A 15,786-nucleotide genomic window follows, 5' to 3' on the forward strand; every position below is an offset into this window, starting at 1 on the left:
TGGACAGATCATTTTCCCGGATGCTTGAGGCTGATCCTGCATTGAGCAGAGGGGGTAGGACTAGATGACCTGCATGGCTCCTTCCTACTCTAGGATTCTAGGAGTAGTTCAGCAGTGGAATGGGCTTCCTCAGGAGGTGGGGAGCTCCCCTCCACTGGCCGTCTTCAAGCAGTGGCTGGACAGATCCTTCTCCTGGATGCTGGAGGCTGATCCTCCTGGGCAAAGCCCATCCTGGTCCTGTCCGTCCCTGTCCTGTGCACATGCGGATTGGCCCAGCCCCACTGGCACCCGCCTCCAACAGCCCAACCAGCCAATCAGGCTGTATCTGCCAGCCAATCAGGATGTGTCTCCCACCCCAACTGTCGCCTCCAACTGTCACTTGCCTCCCTTTGCCCAGACCACAGAGGCAGCTGGCAGTGGGCTGGTCAGGGCTTTCCCTCACCCCCCTCCCTCCAGGCCTGCTGGGAAGGACCCTCTGACAGCCCCCCCAAAATAAGGAGGGGAGGGAGGCCTTTCCTTCTGAGGGCCACGCAGGGGAGTCTGTGGGGGTCCTGTGTTTTCCTTTTAGGGGGGGCTGACAGAGGGGGCCCCTTCTCACTTGAAATCCTGCTCTGGCCGGCCTCCCTGCTGGAGGGAAGAAGCAGCCAAGCCAGGGGAATTACTCTGCAGATATGAGGCCTGTAGACGAAACTGAATGCTTTTGCCTCCTGTTTCATCTGCACAACAACCCTGTGCAGTAGGCCTCAAGTCTTTCAACTCAACAACGGCCTGTGTGGAGACCTTAAATGTTTCTCCTCCTCCCGCCTGAAGATGGCAAGGGTTGAACCTTTTGCGTAACCACTGAGATGATCGCTCCCGCATACGCTCTGGGGCACCACCAAGCCCTTCTCCACTGGAGAACTGCTGCCAAATCTCAGTCAATAACTCGATTGACTGCGGGTCTTGACCCTGGCCCCAATCCTCTCTCGTTGGTTTGACTCACAAGATACTCGCAGAGGTTGAGGCTGGCATCATTCTCAACTGCAGCGAAGTCTGTCCACTTCATGAACGGGGTACCGGTGGAGAGGACATCTGTCGAGACCTACAGAAGTGGACCCCTTAGAAGGTTGAACAACACTTTTTCAGGGGTCTTGGCAGGGCAAGCAGCTTAGCCGGGTAGGCACTATCCTCACAACAGCCTTGCGGAGTAGATCAGGATAGAGCATTTGTCTGTCTGGAGCAGCGGAAAAGAGCGAGATCGGCATGGTGGGGCAAGTGGAAGAACTGAACCAAGAAACCCTGGGGAAAAAAACAGTTTATGTAAAATCAAGATGGATTGTACATAAATCCAAAGAACAATGGATCTTCATGCCATTGGTCAATTTCCGTTTAATTTCTGTGAAAGAACCCTTGCATCATTTCATGGTTCAGGGGTCACCACAAATAGCGGCCGCGACTGAGCGCGGCCGCCGTTGATGCGGCGGTGGCGCCCGGGAGCAGCGCGGGCCCTTGGCCGCGTCAGCGGGCTGCGCCGCAGCGTGCTGAGGAGAGGGGCGGGGCCGCCGGCCTTAAAAGGCCGTGCGCACGCGGTTCGCCCTCTTTCCCTCTCGACACGCGCCCGGACAGCTTGCTGTTCGGGTGCGCTCCGGGCTAGGAAGGCCGGAAGGCGAACGGCGTTTCGGGCGCCTGCCTTCTCCGGCCTTTGGGTCTCCTGGCCTTCAGTTCCTCCACGCCATGGCCGCGGCTTTTCAAAAGAGGGAGAAAGAAAGAAGAGGAGAGGACCGCCAGAGGAGGTCAGGCGAGCTGGGACGCGGCTCCGGCTTGGAGGCCGCGGCTCGGGGGCGTCGGCGGCGCGGCAGCATGCCCCGCCGGCAGAAGGCGGCCGCAGCGGGCCGTGAGGAGGGGGAGGCGTCCGGCGGCCTTGGGGGAGAGGGAGGCGACGGCGTCGGGGCCCCCACCTCAGTTCCTGGGCCTTCCGGCCGGCCCGGTCCTTCGGCGCCCGAGCACCGGGGGGCGGAGGGCGGGCCGCCAGGGCCTTCGGCTGCAGCGCGGCCGCGCCGGAGTTGCCTCAGCACAGCCCGGCCCCCCCCTTCACCCCGTGGGGGCCAGGGGCACGGGCGGGGTAGCGGGGAGGCCCGCGGGGCTCCGGCCTCTCCTAGCACCGGGGGGTCCGGGGGTTTGGGGTCTGCGTCCGGCGGGCGCCACGGGCGGGACGCCCGGGAGGGCAGGCGGGCCAGGGAGCGGCACAGGTTGCCCGCCTGGTTCCCTCGCAGCTCTCGGCGCACGTTGTCCCCGTCGCCCGGGGGCGACAAGTCGCAGGACAAGTCGCAGTCCCAGCCGGTGGAGCGAACCATGCTCAATTGGCTCAAGGGTTTTGCCGAATTCCAGGCGTTGATTTGCGGGGGGTACCCTGAAAGGGGTTGGCACCTTGCCCGTTATCTATATACCGTGCTCGAGGCCTGGGAGGTGGGTGGCGAGGAGTCCGCCATGGACTATGACCGGGAGTTCCGGGAACTCGCCTCCCACAACGCGTCCACGCGTTGGGATCTCCGGCTGCATGACGCATGGTTCATGCAGGTGGGGCCCAGCGCTCGCCAAAAACGGGACCGCGGCAAGGGCGGGTCCTCCGGTCCGGTCCGGAACTTGTCCGGGCTGGTTTGTTCGGACTACAACAGGGGCGGCTGCAAGAGGCGCAGGTGCCGGTTCGAGCACCGTTGTGAGACTTGTGGGGGCGGGCATGCCATGTCGGCGTGTGCTCCACCCCCCTCCTCGCAGCCCTTTCGAGGGACCCAATCCTCCGGCAAGAAGGACGGGGGATCGGATCCCGCAGCTCCTTCCGCCGCTCCAAAATCCGGCTGAGGCTGCGGGGCAGCTCCGCGGCCTGGCTCCCACGGCGGTCCAACTGCCCGTGCTGCTGTCATGGCTGAGCAGCTACCCGGATAGGCCTGCAGCGGCTTATTTGGCGGCCGGGTTTTCGGAGGGGTTTCGAATCCCGTTCACTGGTGAGCGGGTGGCGTTCACGAGTGGGAACCTGCGGTCTGCCCGTGACCTGCCGGACGTGGTGGCGGCAAAATTGTCTAAGGAACGTGCTGCCGGCCGTATAGCCGGACCTTTCAGAGGGCCGCCGCTTGCCAACCTAAGGGTTTCACCGCTCGGGGTCGTTCCCAAGAAGGCTCCCGGCGAATTTCGCCTCATCCAGCACTTGTCGTACCCGAGGGGCGGGTCGGTCAATGATTTTATCCCACCGGAGCTGTGCGCTGTGAGGTACACCCCATTCGACAAGGCTGTCGCCATGGTTCGCCAGTGTGGCCCGGGGGCACTGCTCGCAAAGTGCGACGTGCAGTCGGCCTTCCGGCTCCTGCCCGTCCATCCGGAGGATTTCTGCCTTCTGGGTTTCCGGTTCCTCGACGGATGGTACGTAGACAAGGCCATGCCAATGGGCTGCTCCATTGCATGCGCGGCCTTCGAGGCGTTCAGCTCCTTCCTCGAGTGGGCTGCCAGGGTTCGCGGGGGGATCCCCGAGTTGGCGCACTACTTGGACGACTTCTTGATGGCGGGCCCGGCGGGCACAGACGCCTGTTTGAACAGCTTGCGGTCGTTTCAAGGAGTGATGTCCGAATTGGGGGTGCCATTGGCGGCCGATAAGACTGAGGGTCCTGGGACCAGGCTCACGTTCCTGGGGGTTGAGCTCGACACAGTGGCCGGCACGTCTCGGTTGCCGGCGGATAAGGTGGCCTCCCTTAGGGACCTCATTCGGGGTATTTTAGGCAAGCGGAAGTGCGCACTTCGCGACATTCAGGTGCTGCTCGGGCACCTGAACTTTGCCTGCAGGGTGGTCACACCGGGCAGGGCGTTCTGCTTCCGCTTGTCATTCACCACCCGGGGATTGTCGCGTCCTTTTCACCACCTGCGCGTCACCAAGGAGATGAAGGCGGATCTGCAGGTGTGGGAGCGGTTCCTGGATGGTTTTAATGGCGTGGCCATTTGGCAGACGCCTTACGCCCCCAGGGATCGGCTTCAGGTTCACTCGGACGCCGCTGGGGGATGCGGGTTCGGGGTGTATTTTGACGGGGAGTGGTGCGCTACGCGGTGGCCAGACACCTGGGCGGCGGAGGTTCACCGCAACATGACCTTCCTGGAATTTTTCCCCATAGTAGTGGCGGTCCGGATTTGGGGTCCGCGTTTCGCTGATCGCCGCGTGGAGTTCATGTGCGACAATCAGGCCGTGGTGCAGATCGTGAACAGGCAGACGTCTAGGTCTGCCAGGGTCATGCGCCTGGTCCGGGCATTCGTTTTGGTCTGTTTGTCGCACAACGTCTCCTTCCGCGCCATGCACGTCCCGGGGGTAAACAACGAGTTGGCCGACGCTCTCTCTCGCTTTCAGGTCGAGAGGTTCCGGCGGCTCGCCCCCGAGGCGGCAGCGGACTCAGCAGGTTGTCCGGAGGACCTGTGGCAGCTTGGCGTCGGCTGATTATGGAAGGGGTCCTGTCGTCGCTGGCCGAATCCACGCGGAGGGCGTATCGGCGAGCAGCCTGCCAGTTTGTGGACTTCGCTCGTTTGGCCAGGCATTTTTCCATCTGGCCCATGAGGGAGGGCCTGCTGCTTCGCTTCCTGGCACGACTTCGGGAGCAGGGACTCTCTTGCCGGACTTTGCGGGTCACTCTGGCTGGACTTTCCTTCTGCTCCAGGGCCATGGGCTCTTGGGTCCCGGGGAGGTCTTTTCTGGCCCGGCAAGTGGTGAAGGGCTGGGGGAGGCAGTCTGCGCCTCAGCCTGATCCACGATGTCCTATCACCAGAGCCATCCTAAGGCAGCTGCTGGGACACTTGCCTGCTGTGGCTCGTTCGGACTTCGAGCGGGTCCTGTTTCGGGTGGCGTTCACGGCGGCTTTCCACGGAGCCTTGCGGGGAGGGGAGCTGGTGGCCCAGTCCCGTTCCGCCCGGTTTTCGGCCAGCCTGCTGTTCTCGGACGTCGAGTTGGTGGAATCGGGGGTTCAGTGCCTCATACGCCGGTCCAAGTGCGACCAAGGCGGCAAGGGGACTCACGTGTACCTCCCGGCCTTTCGGGGGGAGGCCGATTGCCCACGACGGGCCATGGCCGCGTACCTGGCAATTCGGCCTGCCCTGGCAGGGCCCCTATTCGTGCACCAGAACGGGAGCTGTCTGTCCCGTTACCAGTTCGTAGCTGTTCTCCGGGCCTGTTTGCAGGGGGCTGGCCTTCAACCTTCCTTGTATGCATCGCATTCCTTCCGCATTGGCGCCGCCACGGAGGCTTATCTGGCTGGCGAGCCGGCCAGGGCCATTCGGCGGAAGGGTCGGTGGCGTTCCCAGGCATATAAGTTGTATATTCGCCCTCAACATGCTGTTTGAATTGGTTTTTTCCCAGGTGCCTCTTCCGGAGCGGCGGCGGTCACGGTGGTGGGGCACAGTATTCCATAGTGGGCCGGCAGGCACGCAGTCGCTACTGGATGGGGAGAGCATCTCGGCTTGGAGGACGTTTGCAGAATTACCTGGTCCGGACGGAGGGGACTACGGTGGTCGTCCCTGCTGCGGGTCGTGGCTGACGACGTTCATCGCTGGGGCGCTCCTGACGTGTTGGTGATACACTTAGGGGAGAATGATCTGCCCTCCATGACCGGTCGCCAGCTGAGTGCGGCCATAACAGAGGACCTAGTAATCCTGCGACAGCGTATGCCTCATACCACGCTGATATGGTCTGAGATGCTGGATCGTTTGGTTTGGCGGTCCGCCCGGCGGTCTGATCGCGTGAACTTGGCCAAACAGAAGGCGAATAAGGCTGCGTTGAAGACTGTTTTTTCGTTGGGGGGTATGCATGTTCCTCACCCTAAGATAACGTTTCATTCCCCTCTGTTGTTTCGGTCGGATGGGGTTCACCTATCAGACCGCGGATGTGACCTCTGGCTGTCCGATGTGAGGGACGTTCTGTGCAAGGTTCTTTCAGAGGGTTGGCGGGAACAGGGACCGGTGGTTCCTGTCCAGTGGCGGGACATGCAGGGTAGGGAGCCCGTTGGCGGGGAGCCCGTCTGCGTATGGGACTCCCTGGAGTAGGGGGTCTCATTAAGGAGACCGGCCACAACCGGGCGCGGCCTACCCTGCTGGGAGGCCAGGGGCCCGGGGCCAAGCGAGAGGAGGGGGCCCCATGGAGGCGGACGCCTGTGGGGTCCTCGAGGGTCGCTTCCCAGGGATCCCGCGGCGGAAGGCATCCCATCCTCCCGGCTGGGAGTGAGGTGAGGAGCTGGAACGCCGCGGGTATGGGTGGTCAGCCGGCCGGCTGACAAGGCTTGGGCTCCTCTACCCTGCATGCGGGCCAACCCTCCGGTTTGGGGGGGGGCACTGGTTAATAAACGGCTGCGGCCAATTTGTTGCCAAATTTGGGTCCGCGTCGTTACTGGGATAGTCGCCACCTGCTAGTCAACATGAGGAACTGTGTCAGAGGGTCGTGGCATTAGGAAATTTGAGAACCACTGACCTACAGGACAAAAAAGCAGACAACAGAGTTAGCCAGGCCAGGATGCGGCCTCAGCAAGGGCAGCTCAGAAGGGACAAAGGGGGGGGGGGGGATGCAAAGATGCTTTTACAACCCTGCAGTGGAGGAATGGCTCTCTGGTCTCGGAGCTCAGCAGGGGAGGGGGAACCGGTCAAGGTCTGTCCAGCACCGGAAGCTGAAGAGGGTCAACCCCGGTTAGTCCATGGATGAGCCATATGAGTCATGATGCGAACAGATCTCCAGCCCCTTGTTCGCCCCACCACCTTGGAGAAGAATGTCTCCTCCCAGAGTGGATGAAACAGTGGGGCAGCCAAGCCCCCTCCATATCTAGGTCCAGCATTTACCTTTTCTTTGCTCGCAGTTCTCAGGATTTTGCTTTTGCCACCACTGCCTTGTTTTGATTCAGCTCTGCCTCCACTCTGCTCCATCTCCGCCGTGTTGTTTTAGAAGAAGAAAATGACACTCCGTATTACTCTAGAATGGGAAAGTCCACAGCTTTTCCAACCCTGCGGGGGAAGAATGCCTCTCTGGTCTCTGAGCTCAGCAGGGGAGGGGGAACCAGTCAAGATCTGTCCCGCACCAGAAGCTGAAGGGGGTAGCTGGCACCTCCTGGGCCCGGCCGGTACCTGGAAGGGGTCCAGAGTCCTCCTGTCTTCCTTGGGTATTCTTTCCCCCTGTGCGGGTGGTATTTATTTGAATGGTCCTGACGGGCAACCAGGACAATGTGTTTGCCTCTTTTGCTGCCTCAGGAAGCTGTGGGCTCCTCTCCTGGCACCTGCATTTCCTCTGGCTAGCCCGGGTGCCTTGGCCCTGTATCAAGAGGGGCAGTACAAAGGGGCAGGGGGGGCCAGTCCTGCCAGGCTGGATCTCCTCGTCCAGGTGGGTGGTGAGGAGCGGCACCAATTACTGATGCTGGAGGAGGCGGCTTATTCGGTGTCTGCAGTTTTCCAGGAGCTGGGCAAGGGTGATGAGGGTGGCGGGGGGGGCGGGGGGACACTGACAATTCACAGTCAAATTGCACAGGGGATACCTTTATCCTTTTCACCTAATGACGGACAAGGTGCCCAAGGACAGGAGGGGGTGGACCACTCTGTCGGCGGCTTACAACTGCTTCCCCATGTCCACCCCTCAGGGGGGGATAATGGGGATTTTTATAACTTTTTAGTCGCTTTATGTCTTGAACTTGAATCCCCTAAGGGATTCAAATCAATCCCTACGCGAAAGTGTAGAGGAGGTTCGCCAAATAAGGAGATTCACGGAGAGGGCGGTCCTGGTTATGGAAACGCCAACCCGCCACAAACTAATGTAAATATGCCCCCCACCAACACCAACACCGCCACCACCCACTCCACCAACCCCCTCTCTGAATGCCGCCACCCAAACGTTTGTTTGAAAAATAAAGTTTATATTTTGCCTATGTCTCTGTGTACCCTACTTTAGAATTAGGAAGGCCAAAAGTGGCCTTTCTAGTGATTGTGTTTTTTCTGGTTCTGAGGGTTTTTCTTGGACCTGCTGCTCATCCCGGCTATTCATGGCGACACCGAGCGGGATGGAAGAGCAACGAGACCAAGCAGGAGCCTTGCAGCACCGTGAGGGGGAACTAACTTTTGTCCAGCCGTCCTGGACAAGAGATGATTTTGTCAGAGGCCCACTGGCCTTTGCAGGAGCCACCCACAGATAAAGGGGGGCAGATTCTCATAGTTGCCTCTCCAGTATAGCAGCTTAAATATGTGATCTGAATCTTAGATTCGGGTCCAGTAACTGGCTCTCTCTCAGATATCCAATAAGCTGTGACTCTTGAAGTCTCCAGGGATGGCCAGACTGACTCTCCAGATGTCCATGGACTACAACTCCCATGAACCCCTGTGAGGGAATTTCAGTCCATGGACATCTGGAGAGCCACAGTTTGGCCACGCCATAGACCCAGGGGCTTTTTGCACGGCTTCAAAATCGCACAATGGTTGCCAATTGGAAACGCTATTGATTTGCCTTAACGCACGACGTCGTAGACAATCTGCAACACTCCTGAAACCGATCAGCAAAAAGCGCTTCCTTGTAGCGCTTTCAGGGGAATCCCAAAAAGTGGATTCACCCTCCAGAAAGCGCTACACTCTTGCAAACAATCTGTAACACTAGCGATAAAGACCTGTGCGTTAACATTGTTGCGGTTTCTTCAAAGTCCCTCCTCCTGAGCCTGTCCTCCAAACTTCCGGTGAAGCGATCGCCATTTTTTTTTCTCCGAGCGAGCGGGGATAAACGCACCAGCGAGCCTCTTTCAGTTTAGAGGCTTCCCCGGCTTCAGTCCCTCCCCTTCAGTCACTAAGCACACACATTTAACACAGTCATTCAGCCGAAAATCGGCCCGTGAGAGGGGGGGGAGGGGGGGATTTTTTTTTTCCACTCCGAGGCAGCGTGGCCACGATCAAATGACAGCTCAAACAGAGGCTTCCCCGGCTTCAGTCCCTCCCCTTCAGTCACTAAGCACACACATTTAACACAGTCATTCAGCCGAAAATCGGGCCCGTGAGAGGGGGGGAGGGGGGATTTTTTTCTTTTCACTCGAGGCAGCGTGCCAACGATCATACGATCAAACGACAGCTCAAACACATTAGGCAGCTGGATGGGTCTCTCCGTTGCAACGAATCTACACAGATTCGTTACAATGGGTGTGTTTTTTTTTTTTTTTAAACCTTTCTTAAAGGGAAAGGGGCTATTTGGGAGCATGCTAACGGCTGCCCATTGGCTGCTTGATGGCCAGGGGCGGGATGAGCTCGGCAATAGCGCTTCCTTTCTAGCGATTTCTGCCGAGACCGGAAGCCTGTGGGAAACGCTACAAAACGCAACTGGATACCACTACAAAGGCAGGTATGCATAACGACGAATTCCACTATTTTAAATGGCAATTTTTCATTCAGTGACCAATTTGCAACAAAGATCCCGGTGCGTAAAGCCCCCCAGAAAATCTCATTCATTCCTAAGGTTCTACTGGACTTGAATTGACCTCTTCTACAGCAGAACAACATGGCAACGCTCCTGAAATGATCGAAACAGCCAATCTGAAGATTTTTCAGGTCTGTAGCATGGATGTCCCTATGAATGAATGACCTCCAAAATTCCTATAGTAATAGTAGGCAGGAGTTCTGGCCCTGCTGGTGGACCTCCCGAAGGCCCCTGGGTTCTGGCCCCTGTGAGACCCCGAGTGTTGGACTGACTCGTCCCCTGGCCTGATCCAACAGGGCTTCTCTTTTGTTATTCCTGGCCATGGCTGGCCTGGTCTCATGAGACCTCTGAAACTCAAGCCTTGGCTAACACGTGGATGGGAGACCACAAAGAAGAATTCTGGGGTGGTGAAGCAGAGGCAGGGAAACCACCTGTGAATTTTGGGCTTTGGAAATCCTGTGGGGGAAGGGGGGCCAAAAGCTGGCTACACAAACTGCACCTTCAAAGAATTAACCTGGACATTCAAACTGAGCATGACTGGGGGAAGTTCCTCTAGCACTCTCTTCCAGAGATGGACTTTTCCCAGACATGCTCAGTTTGAATGGCTTCCCATGGATGTTCTGCTAAAAACACAGCCCAGATTCCAAACCCCAAGGAAAATCTGCCACGTGGCCTTCTGGATTGTGGTTTTAGTGGGACACCCATGGGAATCAACTGGAAAGATAGCGGGAGAAGAAAAGGCCTGGGAGGGAGATTATTTTTAGGATTATTCTATTAGTATTATTACATTTATAGTCTGCCTTCCTCCTGGGACTCAAGGCAGATGACATGATCATACCCCATTAAACCCCAAGGTGACTAAAAAGACCCTCCTACCACCCCACAGTTATCAAACAAAGGGTTCGCCCAAGAGGACAGAGGACTCTGACCTTCGGCGGTCTCGGGAAGTACCTTGGCCACTTTAGAGGCATCGTTATGAAAGACGGAACGGCTGGAAATGAAAAGATCTTCTCGCTCCCATTTCACGATATTCCCCTTCTTGTTCTTGGGTCTCTTCTCTATCTCCTTAACTAATCAGAATGTATCGGGAGGGAAAAGACAGCGTTAGTTTCTTCCCGATCCGCCGGCTGTTCCCCACTTCAGGCAGCCCGCCTGGGCCCCATCTGCAAAAGCTAGATGATGTGCTTTCAGTGCCCTTTTGAAGAATTGAGCTGCAAAAGCACACTGAAAGTGCATTATCCAGTGTGTGCAGAATGGGCCACTGATCCCTACTGCCGCTTTTGCATTATATCTTGCCATTTCCACACTGTGGGTGCCCTGAGGAGGGGGGGAGACCCTACCTTAGAAAAGTTTAGGAAGCCCTGAAAGGCCAATTTATTTACTCGGGGGGGGGGGGTTAATGGGATATACATAGCAGGTATTTGGGGATTGGGGACTTTACTTGGTTGGGTTTCAGTTGTGAAGAACACCCCAGAAGGCAGAGATGGAATTCAGCGAGATCAGAACATTCCGGGAAAGAGGGCAGGTGAGAACGAGATGCAGTTCCATGAGGAGGAGTGCAGAGTTCTCCCTTTGGTTCCCAAAAAGGGAACCAAGCACTCTGGGTCGGAGAGACACTTCAGGGAAGCAGGGTATGTGAATGAGATCTTGGGGCACTTGGGGACGGGAAGCTAAAGACAAGCAGACAGGGTGATGCGGCGGTAAAGGAGGCAAAGGCAGCCTTGGGCTGTATGAAAAGAGGCATCACATCAAAATCGCAAGATGTCCTAGTCCCATCATATATCCCACATTGATTAGACTGCTCCTGGAATCCCATGTCCAGTTCTGGAGGGCCCACTCCAGAAAGGACGTGGACAAAATGGAGACGGTGAAGAGGAGATGACCAAGCCCTGTGAGGAAAGGTCTGGGGAAAAGGAGGTGGAGAGGGGACAGGATGGCTCTCTTAAAGTATCGCAAAGGTTGTCATTTGGAGGAGGGCAGGGAACAGTTCCTGGTGATGGCAGAGGATAGGACCCACAGTCATGGATTTAAACTATGAGTAAAAAGGTACAGGCTACAGATCAGGGAATCTTTCTTTACAGTCTGAGTACTTCAGCAGTGGGATGGGCTGCCTGAGGAGGTGGGAGCTCCCCCTCATTGGCCGTCTTCAAGCACGGGCTGGACAGATCCTTCTCCTGGATGCTGGAGGCTGATCCTGCACTGAGCAGGGGGTGGGGCTAGATGGCCTGCATGGCCCCTTCCCACTCTAGGATTCTAGGAGTCTAATTCAGCAGTGGAATGGGCTGCCTGAGGAGGTGGGGAGCTCCCCCTCACTGGCTGGACAGATCCTTCTCCTAGATCCTTGAGGCTGATCCTGCACTGAGCAGGGGGCTGGACTAGATGGCCTGGAGGGCCCCTTCCCACTCTAGGATTCTAGGAGTCTAGTTCAGCAGTGGAATGGGCTGCCTAAGGAGGTGGGGAGCTCCCCCTCACTGGCCGTCTTCAAGCACGGGCTGGACAGATCCTTCTCCTGGATGCTGGAGGCTGATCCTGCACTGAGCAAGGGGTGGACTAAATGGCCCTCATGGCCCCTTCCCACTCTAGGATTCTAGGAGTCTAGTTCAGCAGTGGAATGGGCTGCCTAAGGAGGTGGGGAGCTCCCCCTCACTGGCCGTCTTCAAGCACGGGCTGGACAGATCCTTCTCCTGGATGCTTGAGGCTGATCCTGCACTGAGCAGGGGGTGGACTAGATGGCCTGCATGGTCCCTTCCCACTCTAGGATTCTAGGAGTCTAGTTCAGTAGTGGAAGGGGCTGCCTCAGGAGGTGGGGAGCTCCCCCTCACTGGTTGTCTTCAAGCAGTGGTTTGACAGATCCTTATCCCGGATGCTTGGGGCTGATCCAACTCTATGATACTACGCTGCAATGATTTTACAATTACAATTCCTTAGCTGCCCTGAGGAATTGGGAAAAGGAGATCTTTTAATTTATATATATATATATTTGTATATATATGAATTGGGAGGGGGATTCATCACACATAGGGAGGGTTCTGTGGGGGGGGTGCCCTCCGATCCTGCTAGAAGGGGCAAAATCCACAAGCATCTGTTGGCCAGGATGAGGCCATTTTTGTCTCACCAGGAGACAGAAAAGAGTCGGGTAGTTTTGTTGCCCATCAGTTGTCTGCTGCTGGAAACTTTAATTCAAACTACATTTCATCTGGACCCTGAGGACTTCATGGGATTTTAATAGTGCTGCGACCCCCCCCCCCCGAGTCTGCCAGGAGAGGACGGAATCAGCATTTCAACAGTAAACAAATAAATAAAGATGAGCTTTGAGCTGGTGGTTTTCAGATTTCCCAGCATGCCCCTCACCCATTTTGCTCATGGTCAGGTGGTGGAGGTGGTACATCGCTTCGGCCGCCTGCAGGCCGATCTCCTTCACGCTGTCCATGGTCCGCATGCCCAACACTGCCACCAGCTGGCCAAGCAAGGAAAATTCCTCCGAGACCTGAAAGGGAGAGGGAGGTGGGAAGGGGCCCCCAGGAAGCCTGCTGTGCTTTCCTTCTACAGGGCCCAAGGCTGCCTCACTGGCCCAGAGAGAAGACTCGCCCCCCCCACTTCCCCCTCAAAGGGGAAACACCATGGACCCCCACTTCTTCTCCTGCAGCTGACGCATTTGGACTGGGAGCATTTGGACTGGGAGGCATCACTGTTGCAGCAGCACCTGAAACACTCAACAGCATTGCCGTCAGGTCAGGAGATTTCATGAGACACTGCTTGTTTGTTCAGAGGTCTCGCACAACCAGTGGGGGTCCATTAGTCCAGCCTCCTGTCTCACACGGGGCCGCCAGTTCCTGTGGCAGGCCCGCAACAGAGCCCAGAGGCTATGGCCTCCATAAGAACATCAGGAGAGCCCTGCTGGAGCTGCTTCGGGGGATCCAACAAGATGCCCGGCATTTCAGTAACGGGATGTACCCCTTTGGACGGGCTCTTCCACTCCCAAGGATGCTCACGTCAAAATCGAGGTGTTCGGCGGCCAACTTCAGCACATGACTGGTGCTCCTCACGGCTCTTTCCAGCTCGTGGGGCATCTCCGATTCCATCCAGCCGTTGGTGTGCTGTGAAGAAAGAACACGCTGGAGACAGAAAGCAAAACCAGAACCACCAAAGTCTCCGTTCAAGGACCACTCACAGAATGGCCAGTTTGGAAAGGACAACGTTTGAGCCCAGTGGCACCCGGAAGATGCACAGAGAGAATTCTGGGGGTCTAAAGTGGAAGGATGGCTCCTCGCCAGAGAGCAGAGATGAATTCCCCTGGCAAAAATGGGTGTTTGGTGTGGGCTCCACGGCATCGTATCCCTCGGAGGTCCCCGTCCTCCCCAGCTCTCCCCTCCCATTGAGTGGTCCTCCTTTCTCGATGGGCTGGTCCTCTCCCCACTGGAGAGCTCCTCCACTCCTGCTGAGGCTGGCTTGTTCCTCGCTCTGGGCAGGCCTTGCTCACGTCAAAATCTGAGCTCCCTCAGATTGCCTCTGAGCTCCCTCCCTCCTAGAGAAGGCTTCCTCAACCCGGGTTTCATGGAACAGCCCTGGAAGGGTTTTCTGAAGGGGTGGGATGAATTTTGTACACATAATTTAAATTTGTTAAACATTTCCTCAAGTGATATGGCCACAGATGGTCATGCCAGTCTGCTCCCCCCTCCCACAATGGCCAATAATGGGCCCGGACGGGATGGGGAGGGGTGGGCCCCCGAGTGGGCGTGTCCACAGCTCTGCTTCCCAACCATATTCTGCACGATCGCACCCCTCCTGGGGTTTGTCGAAGCCCGAAGGATGTTTCAGGGCTCTCTCAATGGTTAGAAAGTAGAGAAAGGCTGATCTAGAGTTTCTCTCCTGACCTCCAGGGAGCAGAGAACAGCTCACCCCAAGAAAACAGCCACTTTGGGAGGTGGCCTTGATGGATGTTCCTCTCCTTGGGCTCTGCCCAGGGAATCCCCAAGTAGGCCACCTAAGCAGCTCCCTAAAGGCCATGCATGCCGGCTCTATGCCATTGAATCGATGCTTTAAGCTGGGCCTGCATGGAGCAGGGGGTTGGACTAGACGCTTGTCCGGCCCCTTCCAACTCTGTGGTTCAATCTTGGATTAAGCAGGGGCTTGGACTATATGGCCTGGGTGGCCCCTTCCCACTCTATGATACTATGCTTTTATTAGGCCTTAGAGTAGTTACTAGTTCCCTTACTATCAATATTTCTTGAAGTCCATCCATGTTGGGCATCTCGGACAGGAGGCTGGTGAGCATTGAATTGCACACACTCATCGTCTACTGGTAGAAGTCCTAAAGGGAGAGAAGAAAACGCCGTTAGCATGAGCCAAGGCACGGAGAAGATCAGTCTGCCAGACGTGGCCAGGGCTGGTGAAAGCAGGGCTTCTATTCCAGTGGAATATCCAGACACATTTGCAAACAGGACAAGCCCAAGGGTGAGCCTCCGGGACACAGCTCTCACATGCCAAATGGCCGTCATTCCTGAGGAGTGTGGGGAGAACAGGGACCTCAGTGGGGCCCAAGGCCACCCAGTCCCCCCTCCAAAGCTGCCCTTTCCTCCGGGGGACTGATCTCTGCAGTCTGGAGATGAGCTGCAATTCTGGGGGATCCCCAGGCCCCACTTGGAGGCTGGCATACTCTCTGCTAGCCCTAAAGGGAGAGAGAAAAGGAGAGGGGGGGACAATAAAAGGAGAATAACCAGGCAACAATGTGTGGGGTCCAAGAAGATGTCTACGTAGATACCGTTGAGAAACCAGAGAGAAAGACCCTGTTCCTCTTTCCAGAGAGAGGGCAGGGGATGGGTCCACTTTGCCACCCGCTGGGGCCCCGAACCTCGGGTCCTGGTCAGGGGAGAGTTCTTGGCATTGGGAAGAAGGGTACAGGGACAGATTGGCAGCTTCAACTGAGCCCTTTCCCACCAGTTCTGCTGGCATCTCCGGGCTGGGAATGAGTTCCTGCAAAATGGCCATTGGACCCAGGCTGCAAAAACAGTCCCCCTTGGGGCCCGGCATTCCAGGGAGAGGGTGGGAGAATCGAGAAACAGCAGCTGGGATGTTTGCTGGGGGGAGGTGCAAAATTCGAGGAGGGGAACAATGATGTCCAAAAGAACAAACAGCTTTCAAAGGGGAGGAGATCAATTCATGGAGAAGTCTGTCAATGACTGCGAGCTATTGTGACTAAAGGGATCCTCCACATTCAGGGGCACTAATTCCAGGGCCAGGAGGCAAACTCAGGCGCAGGCCTGGTCCTTGTCGCTGGCCCTCCCTACGAAGGAACTGGTTGGCTGCTGTGTGAGCCAGGATGCTGGACAGGATGGGCCGCTGGCCTTATCCAGGAGGGCTCT

At 57.0% G+C, this 15,786-nt stretch overlaps 1 protein-coding gene across 1 annotated transcript; it reads right to left on the reverse strand.

Annotated features, from left to right (window-relative positions):
- Window positions 1–5,672: 5,672 nt before the first annotated feature.
- LOC143834705 (maestro heat-like repeat family member 5) lies at window positions 5,673–14,717 on the reverse strand. Its single transcript, XM_077331383.1, has 5 exons — window positions 14,640–14,717; window positions 13,417–13,521; window positions 12,776–12,911; window positions 10,354–10,494; window positions 5,673–5,785 (listed from the first exon to the last, which is right to left on the reverse strand). Exons 1-5 carry the CDS (start codon window positions 14,715–14,717, stop codon window positions 5,673–5,675), a joined length of 573 nt encoding a protein of 190 aa, XP_077187498.1.
- Between the last annotated feature and the right edge of the window lie 1,069 nt (window positions 14,718–15,786).

This window comes from Paroedura picta, chromosome 4 (genome assembly GCF_049243985.1).
Source record: "Paroedura picta isolate Pp20150507F chromosome 4, Ppicta_v3.0, whole genome shotgun sequence".
NCBI classification, from domain to species: domain Eukaryota; kingdom Metazoa; phylum Chordata; class Lepidosauria; order Squamata; family Gekkonidae; genus Paroedura; species Paroedura picta.